Source organism: Eptatretus burgeri, chromosome 10, assembly GCF_056783735.1.
Source record: "Eptatretus burgeri isolate ZD-2024b chromosome 10, Ebu_testis_v1, whole genome shotgun sequence".
Taxonomy (NCBI): domain Eukaryota; kingdom Metazoa; phylum Chordata; class Myxini; order Myxiniformes; family Myxinidae; genus Eptatretus; species Eptatretus burgeri.
Genome location: NC_140970.1, coordinates 46,321,702 through 46,344,905, shown reverse-complemented (window position 1 = coordinate 46,344,905; position 23,204 = coordinate 46,321,702). Strand labels below are relative to the sequence as shown.

At 43.9% G+C, this 23,204-nt stretch overlaps 1 protein-coding gene across 5 annotated transcripts in view; it reads right to left on the bottom strand.

Annotated features, from left to right (window-relative positions):
* IPPK (inositol-pentakisphosphate 2-kinase) overlaps positions 1 to 20,970 on the bottom strand; it is a 72,230-nt gene extending 51,260 nt beyond the window's left edge. For 2 of the 5 annotated variants that reach the window (XM_085898125.1, XM_085898122.1), the window contains exons 1-2: positions 20,348 to 20,671; positions 13,856 to 13,912 (exon numbers count right to left, since the gene is read on the bottom strand). Coding sequence is in view for 2 of the 5 variants with exons in the window: in XM_085898122.1 (XP_085754248.1) it covers positions 13,856 to 13,912; positions 20,348 to 20,419 (129 nt within the window). In the remaining 3 variants the exon portion in view is untranslated. Of the gene's footprint in view, positions 1 to 13,855; positions 13,913 to 20,347; positions 20,674 to 20,801 lie in introns of those variants that run through there. The other 3 variants (XM_085898124.1, XM_085898127.1, XM_085898123.1) reach the window with 3 other exon arrangements.
* Positions 20,971 to 23,204: the final 2,234 nt, after the last annotated feature.

Sequence of the window (23,204 nt, the reverse complement as noted above, 5' to 3'; positions counted from 1 at the left end):
TTGCCAGATATATTGCTGGGGACCTGACGATGTGCCTTTTCAAGGTTTGATATTAATCGGACAAGTGCTTCCCAAGTTATGGCTATTTATTTACCAACCAATGACAAGACACGTTGCTGCGTGGGCGTGGCCGAAGGGGGAAGGGAACCTCAGCTGCATTCCCCATTACAGGTTACAACGTACGGACTTCCGGAGAGTGATGACTTTGTGCATTCTAATAATTTCTCGATTTCTTATGCGCATTTATAGATAAACACAATGCCCCAAGTTATGATCGTTTTCATATTAGACGGTGCATAAATTTCGGTAACATCAGAGTGAGCTGGTATGCTCCGAAGCAGGAAGAATTTTTTTTTCTCTTCTCTTCTCTTTGTGTTTTTCCTTGTGATGACATTGTGAAAAGGCAAAATACGTTGGCGCTAATTGAATAATTGGCCATTAAAACTAAATTGTGAATAATCGTGACTGCGATATGCGAACTTCCGGGTCACGCACATACGGACACGCCAGAGCGATGGAACGGCCTGTGTGGTTGTTGTTTCTTGGTCGCGGTTTGAATTTTTTTATTTTTAACGGGCACGGACTAGTATCACTAATTCTTGATTCGACATTGGGCGATGTTTGCAGTCATCGTTCCAATGACGTCACCTGCTGGCAGGCGACTTTCTGTCTGAAATTGACAATCATCATCTCTGGACTGTTGTGTGTGTGTGTGTGTGTGTGTGTGTGTGTGTGTGTGTGTGTGTGTGTGTGTGTGTGTGTGTGTGTGTGTGTGTGTGTGTGTGTGTGTGTGTGTGTGTGTGTATATCTTCTCCTCTTCTTCTTCCTCTTTCGGCTTGCTCCCGTTAGGGGTCGCCACAGCGGACCAACCGTCTCCATTTCGCTCTATCCTCCACATCTTCCATTGACACTCCAACCACCCGCATGTCCGCCCTCACCGCATCCATGAACCTCTTCTTTGGCCTTCCTCTTCTCCTCCTGCCTGGCGGCTCCATCTTCAACATCCTTCTCCCGATATACTCCGTTTCCCTCCTGTGCACATGTCCAAACCATCTCAATCTCACCTCTCTCACTTTGTCTCCAAACCGTCCTACCTGCGCTGTCCCTCTAATATACTCATTTCTTATCCTATCCATCCTCGTCACTCCCAACGAGAATCGCAGCATCTTTAACTCTGCCACCTCCAGCTCTGCTTCCTGTCTTTTTGTTAGCGCCACCGCCTCCAAACCATACAACATAGCTGGTCTCACTACCGTCTTGTATACTTTCCCCTTCACTCTTGCAGATACCTTTCTGTCACAAATCACTCCTGCAACTCTTCTCCACCCACTCCATCCTGCCTGCACTCTCTTTTTCACTTCTCTCCCACACTCTGTTACTTTGGACAGTTGATCCCAAGTATTTAAACCAATCCACCTTCCCCACCTCAACTCCTTGCAACTGCACCATACCACCACCCTCCCTCTCATTTACGCACATGTACTCCGTCTTACTCCTACTGACTAACATTCCCCTTCTCTCCAGTGCATACCTCCACCTCTCAAGGCTCGATTCAGCCTGCTCCCTACTCTCCCTACAGATCATGATGTCATCCGCGAACATCATAGTCCATGGAGACTCCAGTCTGATCTCGTCCGTCAACCTGTCCATCACCATTGCAAACAGGAAAGGGCTCAGAGTCGATCCTTGGTGCAATCCCACTTTAACCTTAAACCGGTCTGTCATTCCTACCGCACACCTCACCGCTGTCACACTGTCCTCATACATATCCTGCACGATCCTCACATACTTCTCCACCACTCCCGACTTCCTCATACAATACCACAACTCCTCTCTTGGCACCCTATCATAAGCTTTCTCTAAATCCACAAACACACAATGTAACTCTTTCTGGTCTTCCCTATACTTCTCCATCAACATTCTCAAAGCAAACATCGCATCAGTGGTGCTCTTTCCTGGCATAAACCCATATTGCTGCTCACAGATCGTCACCTCTCCTCTCAACCTAGCTTCCACGACTCTTTCCCACAACTTAATGGTGTGGCTTAACAACTTTATCCCTCTGTAATTTCCACAGCTCTGCACATCACCCTTATTCTTGAAAATCGGAACCAGTACACTTAATCTCCACTCCTCCGGCATCCTCCCACTTTCCAAGACTTTATTAAACAATTTGGTTAACAACCCCACTGCCATCTCTCCTAAGCACTTCCATGCCTCCACTGGTATACCATCTGGGCCAACCGCCTTTCCACTTTTCATCTTCTTCATAGCAGTCCTCACTTCATCCTTACTGATCCACCCCACTTCCAGATTCACTATCTCCACCTCTTCCAACCTTCTCTCTCTCTCTCTCATTTTCTTCATTCATCAGCTCCTCAAAGTACTCCATCCACCTTCTCAACACACTCTCCTCGCTCGTCAGCACATTCCCATTTGCGTCCTTTATCACCCGAACCTGCAACATATCCTTCCCAGCTCGGTCCCTCTGTCTTGCCAATCGGTATAAATCCTTTTCCCCTTCTTTTGTATCCAACTTCTCATACAGCTCGTCATATGCCTTTTCCTTGGCCTTTGCCACCTCTCTTTTTGCTTTTCGACGCCACTCCTTGTACTCCTGCCAACTTTCTTCATCTCTCTGACTATCCCACTTCTTTTTCGCCAACCCCTTCTTCCTTATACTTTCCTGTACTTCCTCATTCCACCACCAAGTCTCCTTATCTTCCTTCCTCTGTCCAGATGTCACACCAAGTACCTTCCTAGCTATCTCCCTCACAACTTCTGCTGTCATTGCCCAATCATCCCACCCATTTTTACCACCATCCAACGCCTGTCTCACCTCCTCCCTAAATTTCACGCAACGGTCTTTCTCCTTCAGCTTCCACCATCTGGTCCTTGGTTCAGCCCTCACTCTCTTCCTCAACCTCACCTCTAAAGTCATCCTACAGACCACCAATCGATGCTGTCGAGCTACACTCTCCCCTGCCACAACCTTACAGTCACTAATCTCTTTCAGGTTGCATCTCCTACTTAAGATGTAATCCACCTGTGTGCACTTTCCTCCACTCTTGTATGTCACCCTGTGTTCCTCCTTCTTCTTGAAATACGTGTTTACCACTGCCATTTCCATTCTTTTTGCAAACTCTACCACCATTTGCCCTTCCACATTTCTCTTGTTGAGACCGTACCTCCCCATCACCTCCTCATCCTCTTTATTCCCTTCCCCAACATGTCCATTGAAATCTGCTCCAATCACCACTCTTTCATCCTTGGATACACTCTCCACCACTTCATCTAACTCACTCCAGAAATCTTCTTTATATTCAATCTCACACCCCATATGTGGGGCATATGCACTGATGACATTCATCATCACCCCTTCAATTTCCAACTTCACACTCATCACTCGGTCAGACACCCTCCTCACCTCCAATACCCTCTTGACATGATCTTCCTTCAGGATTATCCCGACACCATTTCTCCTCCCATCCACACCATGGTAGAACAGTTTGAAACCACCTCCAATGCTCCTCGCCTTACTCCCCATCCACTTGGTCTATTGTACACACAGTATGTCCACCTTTCTTCTCTCCATCATATCAGCCAACTCTCGCCCTTTGCCAGTCATCGTCCCAACATTCAGAGTTCCAACTCTCACCTCCACACTTCTACCCTTCCCCCTCTCCCACTGCCTCCGGACTCGCCTTCCCCGTCTCCTTCTCCTCCTTCGCCCAGCAGTAGCACAATTTCCACTGGTACCCTGCTGACCACCGGTACCGGTGGCGGTCGTTGGTAACCCGGGCCTCGACTGATCCGGTATGGAAATTCGTTTTGTTGTCCGCATAATGATTTGGCATAGGTTTTTACGCCGTATGCCCTTCCTGACGCAACCCTGGTCGCCTCTTACAACACACAGGGATATGGTACACCTATTCTAACCGGGGCATACACCGGGCCCAGTACAACTGGTGCTCATTTCGCCGACCTCGGAAGGATGTGTGTATATATATATATATATATATATATATATATATATATATATATATATATATATATATATATATATATATATATATATATATATATATATATATATATGTATGATATATTGCATCATTTGCAAAAAATTATTCCGCTTAATGTGTCTATTGATTTTAAGTGTACATTTTTTGTATAACAATCATCGAATTAAGTTATAAATGGGCAAATCAGATCTCAGTTTTTGCATATTTTGCAGCAAGCATGGCGACTGAAGATCGAAAGGAGTTCTGAAAATACTGTTGCGATCCGTTCAGCTGCCATAAAACGAAACAACGAAAAGATCTTCGCAATGTGTCAAATGATATGTTGATGAAATTTTCTTCAAAGGTGAAAAAAGATGACAGACTTTGTACTTCGTGCAGAAAAAAAAAAACTCAGTTGTCATCAGAGCGTATTGAAGAATCATCTTCGACCAGTTCAAAATTATCATCAGGAGGTACTATCGAAGGCATTGCAGATTCTATTTCGACAGATTAGGACGAGGAGGTTTTTGAGTGAGAAGCAGAAATTGACCGATTAAACCAGTCGTTATCGATGATAGGCAAAGGCACATTTGACAAACAAAAGGCGGAAAGGAACCCAGGGTACGTTCCTGAAAAGCGAAGTAAAGTGATGCGGAGAAAACACAAAATTTCACTGTGGAGAAAACACAAAATACAGCGTCAAAATGTGATGAAAACTGCATGCCAGAGGTGATCAAAAGCCTGAAAGAAAAATACGTTGTTTCGAGCCGTTCAGAGTAAATTCGTATACTGACAATATTTGCTCGGAATATGAGCATCAGAGGGATGATGAGTGAATTCAGTTGCTCCCAAAGAATGGCTGCGCAAGCCAAAAATTTAGAGACAGAAAATGGTATGCTATCGTCTCCAAATCCCAAACAGGGTAAAATATTGCCTGACGAAGTGATATCCGCCGTAACCGAATTTTACCGAAGTTATGAACTCAGCCGAATAATGCCGGGGAAAAAGGACTGTGTGGTGGTCAGGAATGAACATGTAAAAGACAAAATTCAAAAGCGCCTGGTACTAAACAATCTCAAGGAACCGTTTCAGAAATTCAAAGAGAAGAACCCTGGCTTGAAAGTTGGATTCGCGAAGTTCGCCATGCTCCGTCCCTCGGAGTGTGTCCTGGCCGGTTCAGGCGGTACACACAGTGTATGTGCATGTACGATACATCAAAATGTGAAACTCATGATGTTTGGTTCCAAAATGCCACAGATAGCCGAAGTTCCTCGCTATCATCATGTAATCGCATGCATAGTTTGTAACCCAGCACAACCGGCATGTTATTTCAGAACTTGTGAAAGTTGCCCATCAATTGAAGACTTCAAAACCGAGCTACTGAGTGCTTATGAACTAGAGGATATTAATGAAATTCAGTTTAAACGGTGCACGTCCACCGACAGATCTGAACTGAGCTCCATGGTCCTGCCTTTGGAAGAATTCTGTGTCAATTCTGTGAACGCGCGGTGAAATTAGTGAGACACGACTTCATTGCCAAGGCCCAATCACAGTTTCTGAAAAATAAGAAAGACGAAATCGGTGAAGGAGAATTTGTCATTATTGGAGACTTCTCAGAGAATTATTCATTTGTCGTACAGGATGCGGCCCAAGGATTCCATTGGAACTGCTCTCAAGCGACAATTCACCCCTGGATTTACTATTTCAAATCGGACGATGGCAAATTAAACCACGATTCGTTCACGATTATATCAGAATGCAATACTCACGACGTTGTCTCAGTCCACCCCTTCCAAAGAATGCTCATTGAACACTTGAAATCTACCTTTGGAAATGTAAAGAAACTTTACTATTTCTCAGACGGTTGCGCTGGCCAATATAAGAATTGCAAAGCCTTCATAAACCTATGTCGTCACAAATCAGAGTATGGTATTGACTTAGAATGGCATTTTTTGCCACAAGTCATGGCAAGGGCCCTTCAGATGGCATGGGAGGTACAGTCAAACGAGAAGCAACACGTGAGAGCCTGCGTAGACCTTACGACAGTCAAATTATTTCTCCAAAAGATCTTTTCGGCTTTGCTGAAAATGGTTTGAATGAAATGAAGTTCAGTTACGGAATCCAAGAGGCGTATGACGAGGAAGAACGAAATCTGGAAGAAAGGTTAAAAATGGCCAAAACCATAGCTGGAACTCAAAAACTTCATGCTTTCATCCCTATTTCTGAAACTGCTCTTCAAGTACGTGAATTCAGCCTTAGCGAGGAACACCGTATCGAGTCAGCTATTTCAAAATCTACACCAACTTTTAACGGGAAACTCTCAGGTTATGTCATAGTGCACTATGATGGAAAATGGTGGCTTGCCTGCATCATGGAAGCCTTTCAGGACACTCATGAAGTTAAAGTGAATTTTCTTCATCCAAACGGGCCCGCAAATAGTTTATTTTTTCCTGACATGGAAGATCACTGCATTTTAGACATTTCTGATATACTTCTTTCTGTAGAACCAAAAGCTGCTACAGGTAGAACCTACTCAATCAGTAAAAAAGAAACACAGCTGTCAAATAAAACATTGGTTGGCAAAGAATCCTGACTGTAATATGCCAGGAAAAACTCTTACTCCTACTAGTATCGCTTCCAGTTCCTGCATGTGGAAAATTTATGTACAACGTACTGATATAGTGTATTGGAAATCTTGTGTTCAAATATTGTGCTATGTATTGTGGCGTATTGTGTGTCCAGCACCTGAGTCCCCGAACAATAAAACCATCATCACACTTGAACCCATTGAGATCCCATTTTCATTTATGCTGAGGTGTTGGAGTATATGAAGGGGTATTCTCACACGAAAAAAATCGGGACCCTCGGTTTGGCTGGGGAGCGGGGGCCCAAGGTCAAAGGGCACCCCAAACTATAACTTTTTGAATTACTGTTTGAGTGATTTTACTTTTCGCGATTTGAAAGATCTCGCTTTTACGAGTATTTTGATACCAAGCTCAGCCAAATCGGACCACTACAACATGTGATATGGCCTCTGGAAGATTGTGGGGCAGCTGGGGGCAACCAAATTGGGGGGGGGGGCTAAAATGGGCCCACAGGTCTCAAAGTTGGTATTTTGAGTTTTTTCACCCAAGTGAATAAATGACCAACATATGGGGAGAAAATGAGGTATTAGTGTCGGGAGGGTGTGTACAGTTGACATGGAATGCCCCTATAGCGATGTCGACCACACATCAGAAATAAGATTAACAGCATATCTTTCGGGCTTCAAAATAGCACTGATATAACAACGTATCGTTGCCTCTAAATTGGAGTTGTGTTGCCTCGTAACTCCAATATCGTAGGAAGTGAGCGTTTGATCGATTGTCCGATTGCATACATGTGCAATCGTCAATATCTGTTGCTCTGATGAATATGTAATGCATGTTATTCAATACATGTGCCTCATTCCATGATGTATATCAAAGGAAAAGGAATGTAATGGTGATATTTTTTCACATGTGAGAATTTCTTGTGTAAATCACATCATGGGTGATGTGCGAGTGGCTATGAAATGTGGATCTGCTCTGAAGGTACTTTTCTTATATTTTTTATTTTATTTTTGTATATTCGAGGTTCATATGAGAGCTAACCCACAATGCACAGCAAGGGTGGCATGAGACAAGACAGGTGGGAGAGGGAAGGATAAAACATTGGGGAACAGAGACATTAGGAGATCTGTGGAAGGGAGAGGGATGGGTGGGGAACATGGGGTATACAAGATGGACATTACAGGGACTTTCAGGAAGGAAAGCAGGGAATTTGAAGGAGGTGGGTTTGGGGTGGATTAACGGGGGTAGAAAAGATCGAGGTTTTGGATGGAGGATGACAAGAGGTGGTGGTGAACAGATATTTTGAAGACCTGGAGGGAAGAATGGGATTGAAGAGAGTGTGGGAGTGTATTCCAAAGGCAGGAAAAAAAGAGGAATAAAAGAGTGAAGGTGAGCAGTGATTTTGGTAGTTTTACCAGAGGGGGGTTGTTGGTGTAACTTGAGTGCCCTGCGGAAATATGGGGGCGGGGGGGGGGGGGCACATCGCAAACAGAGCAGGGGGGCGAGACTGGAGAGGAGACGGTAAAAGACAGAAAGACCACCGATCTGTCTGCGGTGAGAGAGTGAGAGGCCCAAAGACTCAGCCTCACCGCGGGAGATGCTAATGATCCTAAATGCCTTCGTTTCTACAGCGTGAAGCCGAGAAAGGTGAGAGCCAGGAGCACCAGCCCAGAGGGGAGAGCAGTACTCCATCAGGCTACAGACGAAAGCTTTGTATGTGGTCAGGGGCTCAAGTGGACCGAGGAAGGGCTTTGCACAATGGAGGATTCCCAGTCGGCGACTGGCTTTGGAGGCCAGGTCGGAGATGTGGCTTTCCCAGGAAATATCATGGCAGATACTGAGACTCAGAAGCTTGAATGAAGACTTCTTCCAGAGGATTGTTGAGAAAGTAGATGCGGGGGGGGGGAGGGGGTTAAATGGTCCTTTCAGAGAGACATCGTGAGAGTATAAGATTTGTCAGGATTGAAAGACATGTTCCACGTGTTGGACCGGTTTGTGATTTGACCCAGATCTGCAGAGAGCGAAGAAGCTGCTGCTTGTTGGTCTGAGGGATGACAGATGGTACGGCAGAGGGAGGAGTCATCAACAAAGAGACAAAGAGGATTTTCCAGAGTCGGAGAGATCATTGATGAAAACCAGAAAAAGAACAGGGCCCAGAACGCTGCGTTGAGGAACCCCAGCCAGGACAGGAAGAGGGGATGAGAGAACTCCATTTAGGGCCACAGGTTGGCTGCAACATGAGAGGCAGTCTGTGAGCCATGAGTGGAGATGGCCTTGAATACCATAGGAAGAGAGTTTCGTGAGCAGGGCAGGGTGCCAGACCGTGTCAAAAGCACGCGATATGTCTACGTCTCTGATTTCATGTCTGGCATCAAGTACCTCCATCCATTGTTGGGAGAGCAGAAGCAGCGTATCCAGGGTGGAGTGACCTGGTCTTAAACCAAACTGATGATCGGAATTTTAAGAAACTAGAAAGATTTCTTCAACAACACCTATGACAACTTTTTGGTGCAGTATTAGATGGCACCAGAAGGTGACCAACTATGAGGTTCTTGAAAGAGCAGCGTCTGAAAGCACCAAATCAAGTCTGATTCGATCTGAGCTGAGAGGGGTTGGACACATCATCCGGATGTCAGATTAATGCATACCTCAGAAGGTACTGTATTGTCAGCTTTCAGCTGGCTATCGTCCAGGAGCCCAAAAGGTTTATTCAAGTGAAAAGCGCTGGAACGTTTGACCTCATGGGCTGATGGGGTTATCCACCGACATCACAAAAATGCATTGCTGCCGGGTCTGACCCATAGCTTTCCCCCCCGAAATCACTTAATTAGTGACGCCATTACCGATAAACCTATTTTGCTCAATATCTGGAAAAAATATGCATGATAATACAACAAATAAGGTGTCTACACATATGTTTTCATGGTCAATCACTACACTGACGCCCGCATTATTGCTAGAAAAAGTATAGTTTACCGTGTTAATGTTTAGTTCACCCACTCAGTTAGCAACGCCATTGCGGAAAAAACAATTTTCATTAATATCTGAAAAACATTGCATGATAATATCACAAATTAGGTGTCTATACCCATGTTTTTATGGTGAAACATTATCATGCCAACTCAAGTGCTTGAAAATGTTGAGTTCACCCTGAAAGTTGCCAACTGGAGTTGTACAATCTCTGTCTTTTGTTACAATGTGGCAAATAATGCTTTGGTCTCTGTCCCTTTTTGTTATTTACAGATCATGGCAAATGACGCACCTGTTTGTACAATTTGCAAAGAAAGAGAAGAAAAGAAATGTGCCCTGAAGACAGACAAGGCATCTCTCACAAAGAAACTTGAAAGCAGACAGGAAGTGTTTCTCGATGACAACAGTCTTCCCCCAATAACAGCCATAGTGATTGATGGCGGTATTATCCTCCATGAAACCGTGCTGCAGCACAGCAAGTCCACATATGCAACCATGGCACAGGATCTTTTGGCAAAAGTATGTTTTTATCGTGGGGAGCAAATCCATTTAGTGCTCGACAAGTACCAGTCACCATCAATAAAAGATACTGAGCGAAACCTGCGTCATTCAACTACTCCTCAATCATTACTGGACCTGACCAGGCTCAGCGACACAGTGGCACAGAGTTACTCAAAAGTTGATCATTCAAGGAAGAGTTTGCCCGGTTTGTAATTGAGGAATGGAAGAAGCTCCAATATGTTTCAATTCTTGGAAGAAAAACACTACGTTTCACATGGTGGTGTGTGTACGGAGATGAAGAACAACAAGGATGATGATATGTTGCAAATAGAGGAACCGAATCATCTCCAATGTCAACAAGAAGAAGCTGACACACTAATTGCCTTTCACGCAAACATTTCCACTGGTAATATTCTAATAAGGTCCACTGATACGGACGTCTTCATCATTCTGCTTGGGCTTTCTGGAAGGTCGGAAGGGATCAACATCATCATGGACTATGGATCTGGCAACCACCGAAGGTACATTGATGTCACTAAACTAGCTGACATTCTTGAGAAGAAACAGTCTGGTATCACTGAAGCACTAATCGGCCTTCATGCCTCGACTGGTTGTGATTTCACATAGTGTCTCTACAGAAAGGGCAAAGCGAAGCCCTTCCAACGGATGGAGTCAGATGCAGCTCATGTGATGGCATTGTGATCTCGAACAGCCGAGGAGTTAGACGTCCAAGCTGTTACATCCTTTGTCTGTGTGCTGTATGGCTTCAAAACCTCTGACATTAATGAAGCCAGATATAAGGCGTTCATGCGAATGGGTGGCGGTGATGAAAAGGAGCCCCTTGCCAGAACAAAGAAGATAAACTCTGCCCCTCTTCCCCCATGCGCCAAGACACTTGGTAATCATATGAAAAGGGTGCACTATGTGGCAAGAATCTGGAAGAGAGCTGATCAGACAGATCCAACTGGTGGGGCGAGTCCGACATACTATGGATGGAAGCCGTCTCAAAACTGCTTTGAACCACACTGGTATCCAGGAAGTTCAGGTCCAGAGTCCCTCACAGGCCCACATGAGGATGATGGGGATGGCGTAGAAGATAATTCAGTATATGAGGAAGAGTCAGATAATGCTTGGAGTGAGGACAGTGATGAGAGTGACGAAAGTGATAGAGAAGACTTGTAATGCCAAGAGGACATCAAGTTAATTATGTGAACTGCACATTTGCAAGTTTTCCATATATCGTTGTTCGGAAATTGCGTCGCTTAATGAGCGGGTGGGCCACACGTTTACATGGTAAACTAAACATTTCCCAGTAATAACACAGGTGTCAGAGTAATGATTGACCATAAAAATATCGGTATAGACACCTTATTTGTGATATTATCACACACAGTTTTACAGATAGTGAGGTTTCGGTAATGGCGTCACTAATTTAGTGGATGAACCATGCATTTACGTGGTAAACTATACATTTTCTAGCAATATGCATTGCATCAGGGTAATGACTGACCATGAAAACATAGGTTTGGACACCTTATTTGTGATATTATCATGCATAGTTTGCGAGATATTGAGGAAATTAGGTTTTTCGGTAATGGCGTCACCGATTGAGTGATTTCGGGGGAAAGCTACGGGTCAGACCCGGCAGCAATGCATTCTTGTGATGTCGGTGGATGACCCTATCAGCCCATGAGGTCAAACGTTCCGGCGCTTTTCACTTGAATAAATCGTCTGGGCTCCTGGACTACTAATGCAAACTAGGAGGCCAGGTGACACATGCTTCAAGGATATTTTGATGGACAATAAATTAAAAAAACAATCATCTGTGTTGGATCCTTTGAAACTGATGCAAATGAGTGTCCCACATGGTGACACTGAATCAAAAGTGGTGTAATTAAGTCTGAAAAGGAGAGATCCAACACCTGGAGAAAGTAATGACAGATGACACAATGCTGTACTTGGTAATGACTGGTCTTATCCTCACATGGGACTGTGAAGCCACTCGAGGATACACAACCAACTTCATTGATAGGTGACATCATCCCAGACATCAAGGATGCAAAGTTAATTCATTTATTCATCCAATTAAAAACCTTGAGGTTTATTGTTCGCTGTAATGAAGATAATCAATGCTAAACAAACACCTTTCTCCCACGAGCATGTCTCTCTCCAAAATGAAAAATGGCTGCAAAAGCAAAAACAAAAAAAACACGAACAGCACTCGGTCGAGCACAAACCTCCTCCAGGCTGAACAGTTCACGTTTTGTGTCCCACTGATAGGCCGGATCTGCATCCGGACCTGAACCACAATCTAATCGGCTTCTTCTTGTCACCTACCCAACTCATCCACCTCGTTTTGTCATAATCCGTCCATAACGTCTTGAGATATCGTGCTATGCAGTATATCGTTTTTGGCCCCATCTCTCAATGGTGAAAAATCACTGATAGCGTGCCATCCGTCCATAGTTTTGAGATATCCTGCTTAAAGACAAACAGCCTACTTGGATTATGACTATCAAACCTAACAAATCGCACACTCTCACGATCCCTTTCCAAAAGGACTGTCTGGCAAACACTATCTACTTTCTTAACAATCCTCTTGAGGAAATTCAGTCATTAAAACTCCTGGCTCTCACTATCAGCCATGAACATTCTTGGGAAAACCACATATCTAAGTTGGCCTCCAAAACCAGCCACCGACTGGGCATCCTCCGTCGTACAAAGTACTTCCTTGGCACACCCAAACTCATATCCACCTACAAGGTTTTCATCCACAGTTTGATTGAGTCCTGCTCTCCCCTCTGGGCTGGCTCCCCTGCCTCACATCTTGCTCAGCTTGACACTGCAGAAACCAAGGCCTCCAAGATTATTGGAATCTCCCATGATGAAGCTGAGTCTATGGTCCTATTATTTCACCATCACAGACAGGTTGGTGGTCTCTCTGTCTACTATTGCCTCCTTTCTGGTCTTGTATCCTCTGCTCTTTCCGTGATTTGTCCCCTTCAGGTTTCTGCAGGGCACACATGGTTCAACATCAACCCCCCCTTCTGATGAAACTACCTAAATCCAAGATCACTGCTCACCTCCTCATTCGTTCCTCTTTTTCCCCAGCTGTGGAACCAACTTCCACATTCTCTTCAATCTCATTCTTCCCTCCAGGTCTTCAAGATAGCTAGCTGCTCACCACCATCTCAGATCATCTCCAATCCAAAACCATGATCTTTTTCAATCCTCGTTAACGACCACCCCACCCAATCCCTCCTTCAAAATTTCCAGTTTTCCCTCCTGAGAGTTTCCTTCTGTATCCATCTTGTCCACCCCATTGCTTGTCCAAGTCCCCCTCTATCTTGGCTTTCAACTCTGCTGTTGGTTCCCTCTCTCTCAAATGTTCCTTTTGTCCTGTTGATTCCAGATCCGTTCAGTGCATTAGCACTAGCTCTTCCACGAGCCTGGACTATGTATGGAAAAACCCCCGAAAAACAAACAAACAGGGGTGAACACAACCTTCGTCCACCTTCGGTAGCAGAGAACAAAAGGGCCCAAAAACATTGAAACTCAAAATCCTGTCCCAAAAGTCACTTCGAGTAAGGTGACATCTCGATCGAGAACAACATTACAATGGGATTGAAAAGCGTTTCCCTTCCAAAGCACCGAGAGAAGAAACAAAAGTGAGGCCAGAGACGTTCATTGTAGAAAAAAAAAATTCGGGAATAAGGAATTACACAAGAGATGACTCCTCTCATTATTAACTTGATACCCTCTTCCAAATCCAAATCCCTTCACACAAACCTTATCATCTTGCCTTGTGTCCACTGGAAACTTCAAAAACTTGAGGACAATGTTCTCCTATGGTTCAACAATCAGAGGGAAGACAAACTCCAAATGATACAAAGAACTAAATTTCCTTTTGCTACCATTTGTTTGCAACAAATCACATAAAGATGAAAGTGTACCAATAAAAGATTTAAAATAATAAAAGGCCAAAAAGACATTGAATAAGTTAAAGATATATTTGGAAAGTACAATGCAATAAATGAATAATAATTAAAATTAAAAAAAATACAAAGCAACCAACCGTTACCCATTAAGCCCAAATAAAACTGCATTTCACCACTCCATGGACCATCACAATACCCAATATGCATTCAGCTATAAATCAAACTTTTATAATAGATTGGAAAAAAAAAAAAACCACAGGCACACACGCACGCGCACACACACCCTGGCCTTGCGGCTTATTGGGTCTTTGCCGACTCCATCCCTTCGAGGAAGGATGACACTGAGGAAGGGTATACCCCAGAGGTCACACGCCAGGTCGTGTAAGGGAGAGGGAGCATGGGTGAGGTGAGTCATGGCTCCTTGCTGGGGTGAAGATGGATGCTTTGGGACCAGGGAAGGCTCCGTTCAGTCTTAGAGACTCATGAGTGGAGATGAAGACTGGGGCCAATGGCACGTACACTTTACATGAATCGTAATCATACATACACATGCACGGCTGTGATTGTTCATGCACATGAATCGTGATGACACACAACACAACACAACACAACACAACACACACCCTTTATACGAGAATAATTAAACCCTATTTGTAAAATTTTGAAAATTGAACCCTTTCTTTTAAATATTTGTGGAACTGCTTATCGGAACTTCTTCTTTCATCGGAACTGAAAGATTCAACCAATGTTTATTGACAATTTGGAGCATTACTTTTGGTCTCTAAACGGTGGCACAAACAGAGACGCAACAGAGGTTGCAGGACTGCAAGAGCAACTAGGTCAGGAGGATTGAGAGAGTTAAGAGGGTGTATAGAAGGAGGAAGAATTAACTGAGGAAGGATATTGGTATGCAGATGAGTTTGACAGGGAGATTTGTAAAAAGCTGGCTGAATTAGGCTGGACACCTGATGCAGATGGGGAAGGAGAAAATGGCAAGGAAAGCGGATCGGTCGAAGGAGCAAGGTAGTATGAAAATAGGAAGACCGTGGTTGAAGAGTGGAGAGAGATGGCTGAGGACAGGGGGAAGTGGAGGAATATCATGCGCAAAGCAGGACAGAAGCCTGGTAGTTTTGGACCGCACCACTTATAAAGGAAAGAGAAGGAAGAAGAAAAAGAATGACTGATTTTACTGCTGTATCTATTGAGATTATATGTACGAGTATTATAGTAAAAAATAAAACACCAAGTACAGTAAATATGTTTACGAAACAATTTCAAAATGTGTGGAATCAAACCCTGTTATTCCTAATGGTTAATCCATTTAATCTACATCACGTTTCAACCAATCACACAGTCCCGTGGAATGTTACTGCATGATCGAGTTATTCTACTGAATCTGTATTGAACTTGTAAATCAAAAAATAAAAAACAAGCAGTCATAGACTGGTACTTACGAAATCGTCAACTTGACCTCTGACCTTGTCTAATAAAAGCTCTCTCTAGAGAAGGTAGCGACGCAAACCAGAAGTTTCTACGATGATTCTGTACCAAACCATCAAAAATCGTAACATCGACCGAAGCAAAAATCTCCATTTCTCCACGCAATTATTTAATATTATTTTATCAAAGTCACAAAACCGTAATATTCGGCCATCCACCAACAATCTTTACATAATCCGACGGCTTAGCGAGTCAGGCATGCGACGATAACCTTTATTGGGATAAAAAAATGACTTTTAAACACCATCTTTATCAAAAACACAGTCAGCGCGCACATGGAAAACCTTTACGTGATCAACGACGCCTCTGCTCGAGCGTGCTGCAGTAGACTGGTACTTACGAAATCGTCAACTTGACCTCTGACCTTGTCTAATAAAAGCTGTCTCGAGAGAACGTAGCGACGCAAACCAAAAGTTTCTATGATGATTCTGTACCAAACCATCAAAAATCTAATGTTTGACCTCACTGTGACCGATTTTGACCAAAATCTAATCAGCGCTAATCATCACCCTCCTGAATCACGTGGTGTAATTTGACATTGGTAGCTTCTTCCGTTCTCGAGTTATCGTGCCTACAAACAAACACACAAAACACACACAAAACACACACAAACAGAGGACGGAAGTCATCAATATACTTACGAAATCTTTAGATTTTGTAAGTAATGAAATTATAAAAGTTTTCATTCGTATATCATATGGAGTCAGAGGTGTTCACCGCCTCGTTTAAAGCGTTCCATACAAACGTTCTCCAACCTCCTGTTCTCAATCTCATTTACACACGCTCACTTTCATTCATATCGATTTATTGCTACTGTGACCCCATCCCTTTGATTATTTATTAAATCCATTATTTTAAAATCACATTGGATTATTATTTTTAAAATCAATTTGTTAATCAGATCATTAATTTTAAATCAGATTAGATTGATTAAATCCTCTCCCCTTCTAAATACCGTTTAAACTTTACCACCGAAGGTGGACGGAGGTTATGTTTTCACCCCTATATGTTTGGCTGTCCGATTGTCTGTGTGCAGGATATCTCAAAAAGTTATGGACGGATTCGGATGAAACGTGGTGGGCAGGTTTGGTACGTGACAATGACGAATCAATTGGATTTTGGCAAAGCTCTGGATCTGAGAATTTTTTTGATTGTTTAAGTGATTCTTCATAATTGAGAGATGGGACCAAAAAACATATAGAGTTTAGCACGACATTACAAAAAGTTATGGATGGATGACAAAACATGGTGGAAGAATTTGGGAGGTGACACGAACAACCTGGTAGTACGTATATTGATGGCCCTTTAACCCCCCCAAAAAAAAAGAAGAAAAAAGGATGCAGCATTGTCAAATTGAGGCCACAAAAGAGGAAATGCTGCTGCGAAAAAAGGAAACCCACAACACTGTTTCACACATTTCCTCACAATGCACTCTCACACATTCTGGCACAAAAAAAGATAAAAGTTAATCAACTCACAAAGCAATCAATTACCCAGTATTGCAATTGTTTTGAGAAGGACAAGTTTGCACTGTTTAGAAATCACAATTTGAAACAAAAATAGGACCGCCTGTCTTGAAGATAACCTGGATCAGGAGCAATAGTGACTCAAACCCCCCTAGACCCTGGTTTTCATAATGCCGTGAACAAACTTTGGTACATCACGGGTGATGAAGGTTATGGTCAAGTTTTTTTGAAATTGTGTGTGTAGTTTGGAAAAAGAGAGCAAATATCTATTGGGGGTGGGGGGGGGTCAATCCCTCCCCCATGCCCCTGTAGACTCCCTTAATGAGCACAGATTTTGATGCAGTAAATGCACGAGAGAGCAAATACCTATCTTGGGGGGGTTAAAACCCTGCCGTAGACCCCCTTAATGAGTGCAGGTTTTGATGCGGTTGATAAACTTTGGTACATCATGGGTGATGAAGGTTGTGGTCAACTTTCATCAAAATCATGTGTGTAGTTTCAGAGAAGAGAGCAAATACCTATTTTATTTTGGGGGGGGGGGTTGGGGAGGGGGTCAAACCTCCCCCTCCTCGTAGAGCCCCTTGATGAGTGCAGACTTTCATGTGATTGATACACTTTGGTACATCAAGGGTGATGAAAGTTGTGATCAAGTTTCATCGAAATTGTTTGTGTAGTTTCGGAGGAGACAGCAAAAACATATTTTGTGAGGTCAAATTCTGCCCCGTAGACCCGCTTATGGAGTGCAGATTTTTATGCAGTCGATATACTTTGGCACAATACGTGTGATGATGGTTGTGTTGAAGTTTCAACAAAACTGTGTGTAATTTCAGAGAAGAGAGCAAATACCTATTTTGGGGAGGGTCAAACACCCCCCCTCCCATAGACCCCCGTAATGAGCGCAGATTTTGAGGCGGTCAATACACCTTCGGTAAGCATCAGCTATGAAACTTGTGGCCAAGTTTCATCAAAATCGTGCGTATCGAACATGAGGTTAGAAGGCATCGAATTAAAGGTGATGACCAAAAGATTCAGAAAGTTCCCAAATAGGACTTTAGGAGATACAGCTATAATATTTAGAACATTTTTCTGCAAAGATCTACTATTCACTCAAAATATAGTTGTTAGAATTTTCATTATATCTTGAGTACAAAGTCCAATGACATTGTAACCCCCCTCCTTGTTCTCCCATCCATGTAGAAAAATATTTCTTTGTCCGTTCTTTCGCAGTGCTTGTGCAATGTGGTTGTCAAAGCATTTACTGACAGCCATTACAACAGACCTTGGTATCTATCTCGAATCATTGCTCAATCTTATGGAAAAGGAATTTCCTTTTTGGTGAAGTCTAAACCTTTGCTCGTGCAGGGATGGACTACATCCTCGAGTACTGCTGAACATAACGACTCTTTTACAGGGATATACGATGTATGACATCTGGTTCTGTGCTGAACCTGTGGGATGTTGTAAGAGATAGAGAAAGTCCTCTCACTCTTTCATGGATCCGAGAGATATTGTACAGAGATATAGACCACCGTCTGGTTCTCCGAACCTGTGGGCTCTGCAATATCAGCTCAAGATCTATCCAAATACCTGAAGGATTTTTAAAATTATACCTTCAATCTGGTTGCCTTTACGCACAATCCTGTTAATATGTTCTCTACAGTCACTACTACTCATGATTAGTCTCGCCCTGATGGGGTTGTCTGTGGCAGAGTGGCGACCCATCCAGGATGGGTCGCCAAGGAGACTGCTTAGGAAGCACCAACGCTTTGCACAGAGGATGATCCCAATGGATGGATGGATGGATGGATGGATGGGGTTGAGAGACAATTACAGTGTGTGCGTGCGTGTCCACATAAACATATTTTCAATTAAAAATTTATTTTTTCTCTGCAACTGATAGTCTGATCGATGATTGGGACTCCCCATGGTGAATATCCTATTGATAACCGACGTCATTGGTCACATGGTATGGCAGCCAAGTTGGATTAAAGGGGGAAAAATGTGGACATCTCCAAAACTGCTCATTGAAGAAAATTGAAACTTGGCAAGTGTCGTCAACTCCCCACACGGTGTATAGTGCGATAACGACGATGCCATCGATGAAGTGGTATTCCAGCCGTAATCGGTTGAATCGAAATCCTTATCCGAAAAATCTGAAACTTCAACCTATCCGATCGACGACCCAATGCGAGTGAAGAATCAAATTTATGTCATCATCATTTTGGTCTGGTGGCCCTATTGGATTGAAGATAAAAACATTAATAAAAAAAAAAATCTTCTTCTTCAGAACCGCCGAACAGATTGATGTGAAACTTCATACGATTGACTCGCCACGTGGGGGAATATAGTTTAAAATTCATCATATTCACCCTCATTGATGCAATCGAGCCTCAATTTGCACAAAAGCGGTCGTCAAATATCCTAATAATTTATCAGTAATAAATAAAGCCACAGATAATGGTGATGCATGTGACGTCATAGAGGGTACATTGACGATACGGGCATGTAGGCCATAACAATAGTCTGTTCGGTCATAAACGACGGTGGTTATTGATCCGAATAAGCGCACGAAGCGAGACCGGCGTCGTGCGAGTCGAATACGAATTCCCTCACAAGGAACTTCAAAGCAGCATGCCATTCAGCACATCAACCGTGTGCAATGGTAGACAACCTATGGTTAGCCTGGTGTTGGCTCAGTGGTTAGGGTGGCGGCTTGGGATCCAAGGGTCTTGAGTTCAAGCCCCGTCGGCCGCTGAATTAATACACCAGGGGGGTTGACTCAGCCAGTCATCCTTCCGAGGTCGGTGAAATGAGTACCAGTTCCAGCGTGTGTACTAGTAGAGGGGCACTGCATCAGCGACACAGTCGCGCTTCAAGATTCAAGAAATGATAGCTACCCCGGCAGCGAAGCTGCCATACGACCACGTACGGTTGTTTTGCCAGTGTTCCAATCTTCATAAACACCGGAGAGCGTCAAGCAAGGGAGTCTTGAAGGAACGAGACTGCACCGGGAATTGAATCCGCCGACCTCCCCGACTCAGAGCGCAGCCACTCCGACCATTAAATGTTATATCCGAGTCTGATATTATAAACGTTGGCAAACGAATGGGGCCGACTGGAACACGTGGTCAGAAAAGTACAGTGTAAGGTGTGTGCTACATCAAACCTTACCAATAGACTAGCTTAACTAAAGATACCAATGAAACAATTAACGGAGGGAGGGGGAGCTCCCAGTCCCAAGATTGCGCGATCGACCCCAGATGGGGGTAAATAATCATGAAACGAGTGAGAGAGTGAGAGAGAGTGCGTCTAGTCGAGTGCTGGTGAACTCGGAGGCCTCGCCGACTACAACCACCAGGGAACTACACCATCCTTACCCGACTGTGCGCCAACACCACGCTGCGGTTCCCTTCGCCCAGGTACCTCCAGCACGTCTCTCCGTCCTGCATGTCGTCGGCAAGCTGCTGCTCGGGCTGGTATCGGCCTGGCCGGGGCTTCCGAGTCACCAGCCCACCCAGGGACACGTGGGTGAAGGAAAAAACGGGGAACGACGACACGAGGTTGTTCGTTCATTCATCGACGTCGGTACATATTTACTCGCGAGCAGGATCGATACGAGGCCGCGAAAACACCGACACGCTTCGCCCGACGGCGACGAGTACTCATTCATCACACCGACGGGAACCGCACGAATCGAGTTTCACCGTAAATTAGCCTGTCGTGGATTCTTAAAAAGCCGACGACTCGTTCATTCAGACCCGTCTGTTTATTACGTACGCAAATATGGCGGAAATTTTCACCGTCCTTGTGCAGGTGCGAGTTATACCGTACCGTGTGCTGCAACCTTGCGCCCACGGGGTTTAAACACCACAAGTCCAGGACAGCCAGCTCGGCTATTACTACATAAAGCTTTAAAGCAGCTAAATAAAAAAAAAAACCATCAATATTGGAGTTTAAAACCTCGGCCAGCTGTTTAAACCTGCAAATATATCAAGCACATGATAACCTCATTCTGGCACGTGACTGCGTCACGTGATAAACAGCTAACATTGATTATTCTACTGACAAAGAAGACATCCTTATGGATAGGTCATTTATCCGCTGGAACCTTTAATTTGCAATTCGTTTTTTTTTTTTTTTTCACCGTCGATTCAAGTCTCGTAATTTCTTGTCAGCGGGGGAGGCCCGAATGGTCGCCTTGACGTCACATCTTCTTCACAACACGTCACTTCTTCTTCTTCACCACACGTCAATCTTGTTCTTCTTCAACACACGTCACTTCCGGTTAATAATTGTTGCTCAGGCAACCGAGCAGGAACAGCACCGTCTTGGTTTTCACATCCACCGACGCACACATGCACTGAATCACGCTCGTTTACCTACCTGGTAGATTGATGGACAGTGGTGTAGATTGGACGCGTTGATTTAGTCTCTCAGTTACCCACCGAGCACTGCATCGCTCTCCGTGCTCTTTCACGCGCGGCAAAATCATTCAGGATTTCATCAAAGTTAATTTGATGGGCAATGGATGATGCTGCCAAGTTGCTGAGCCTTGTTTGACTCATGGTTGACCAGAGGTAATTCCTGATCACTTTTAGCTTGGGAAAAAACTGCGCTCGCACCTGCCTAATGAAAACACAAATTGTTTGCAGAATACGCAATGCGATGGAGAGGTTGAGTAAGGTTTCAATGTATGGCCGCTTCACGATCCGCTGAAGCCGAGGTGGAGATTCCAATCCAAGATGTTGAAAGGAAAAAAGAGAGGTGCAGCCAAGCAAGCTAAAGAACGTGACGTGTGATCCTGGTGGTCGCTAATTGGGCCGAGACATCTGGATCTGATCGACATCCACTGTAATTACGAAATAACTATCCAACAATTACAACCCTTCCAGGCTCCATCCCTTTGGCCTGTGGACGATTTCCGCATTACAGACTGCATAACCTCATCTGTTCCAAGATTCACAAGACAATCAGACAAGATTAGAGACTTATGCCGCTGGGCAGCCCCATAATTACTAATAATTAAAGGCAGTGTGTGTGTGTGTGTGTGTGTGTGTGTGTGTGTGTGTGTGTGTGTGTGTGTGTGTGTGTGTGTGTGTGTGTGTGTGTGTGTGTGTGTGTCAGTACATGTGTCTCCTCCATAACTCCAAAACCATAAAACCAAGCAGCCTGAAACTTTGAATGCATACTAAGAAAACTCCAAAGAAATGCAAGAGTGAAAATTGGGTGTTTAGGTTAATTAAAAAAACCCTTTTGAAGATGATTTAAGGGGTGCTAATCACAACGAGCTCAAATGAGCTAAGATCCTCTTCCTCTTAATGATAACGTCATAAAACGAATATGATGTCATTGTGACGTATCAGGTCTGCGATAAATTATCTGTGCTAATGCCCGCTTGATTCCCGCAAGCAAAATTCAAACAGCTTTCCTAGTTTCGGAGATAATGGTCGAGGCGATTTCCATTAGCGGCGATATTATGATGTCAACTTTTTTTTCTCAGAAGAATTTCCAAAATCGGAGATGGTTACTGCCCGCGCGTGGGCTTTCTGCATATACATGGCAAGTTTCACGAAGATCCGATGAAAACTCTGGGTTGTCAAAAATAGGAATGACGTCATAAAAATTGATATGACGTCATAGTGATGTATCGTATGTGCGGTCATTCATCTCTGCTAATGCCTTGTTCGATTCCCACAAACAGAATTCAAAAAGCTTGCCTAGTTTCGGAGATAATTTTTTAGGCGATTTCCATTAGCGGAGATATTTTGACGTCATAACTTTCTTTCTGGGAGGAATTTACAAAATCAGAGATGGTTACTGTCTGTGCAGGGTATTTTTACATATATATAGCAAGTTTCAGGAAGTTTCGATGAAAACTGTAGGCTGTGAAACAAAAAAAGTCCACAAGAAGAAGATGAAGAACAACAACGTGAGAAAGACTTGGAGATCCTCCATGAGGATCTAACAAAAAACCCCAAAAACGCCTTCCCAAGATGGCGGCACGCCGGCGTGCCGCCATCTTGGTCAGCCCTCTGTGCTTGCTGGAGTCTTCAGCCGCCATTTTGTTCGGCCTATTCAAACATGCCTCGATTTGGAAACACGATCGACTCTCACGGACTAATTAAAGTATATAATTACGAATAAAACACCCGATTTACGTTGGCGAGTGTTACATCTGATGTTTAACAGAATAACCAGAGGACCAGGAGATGGGTTTCTTCCAAAGGCAGTGGA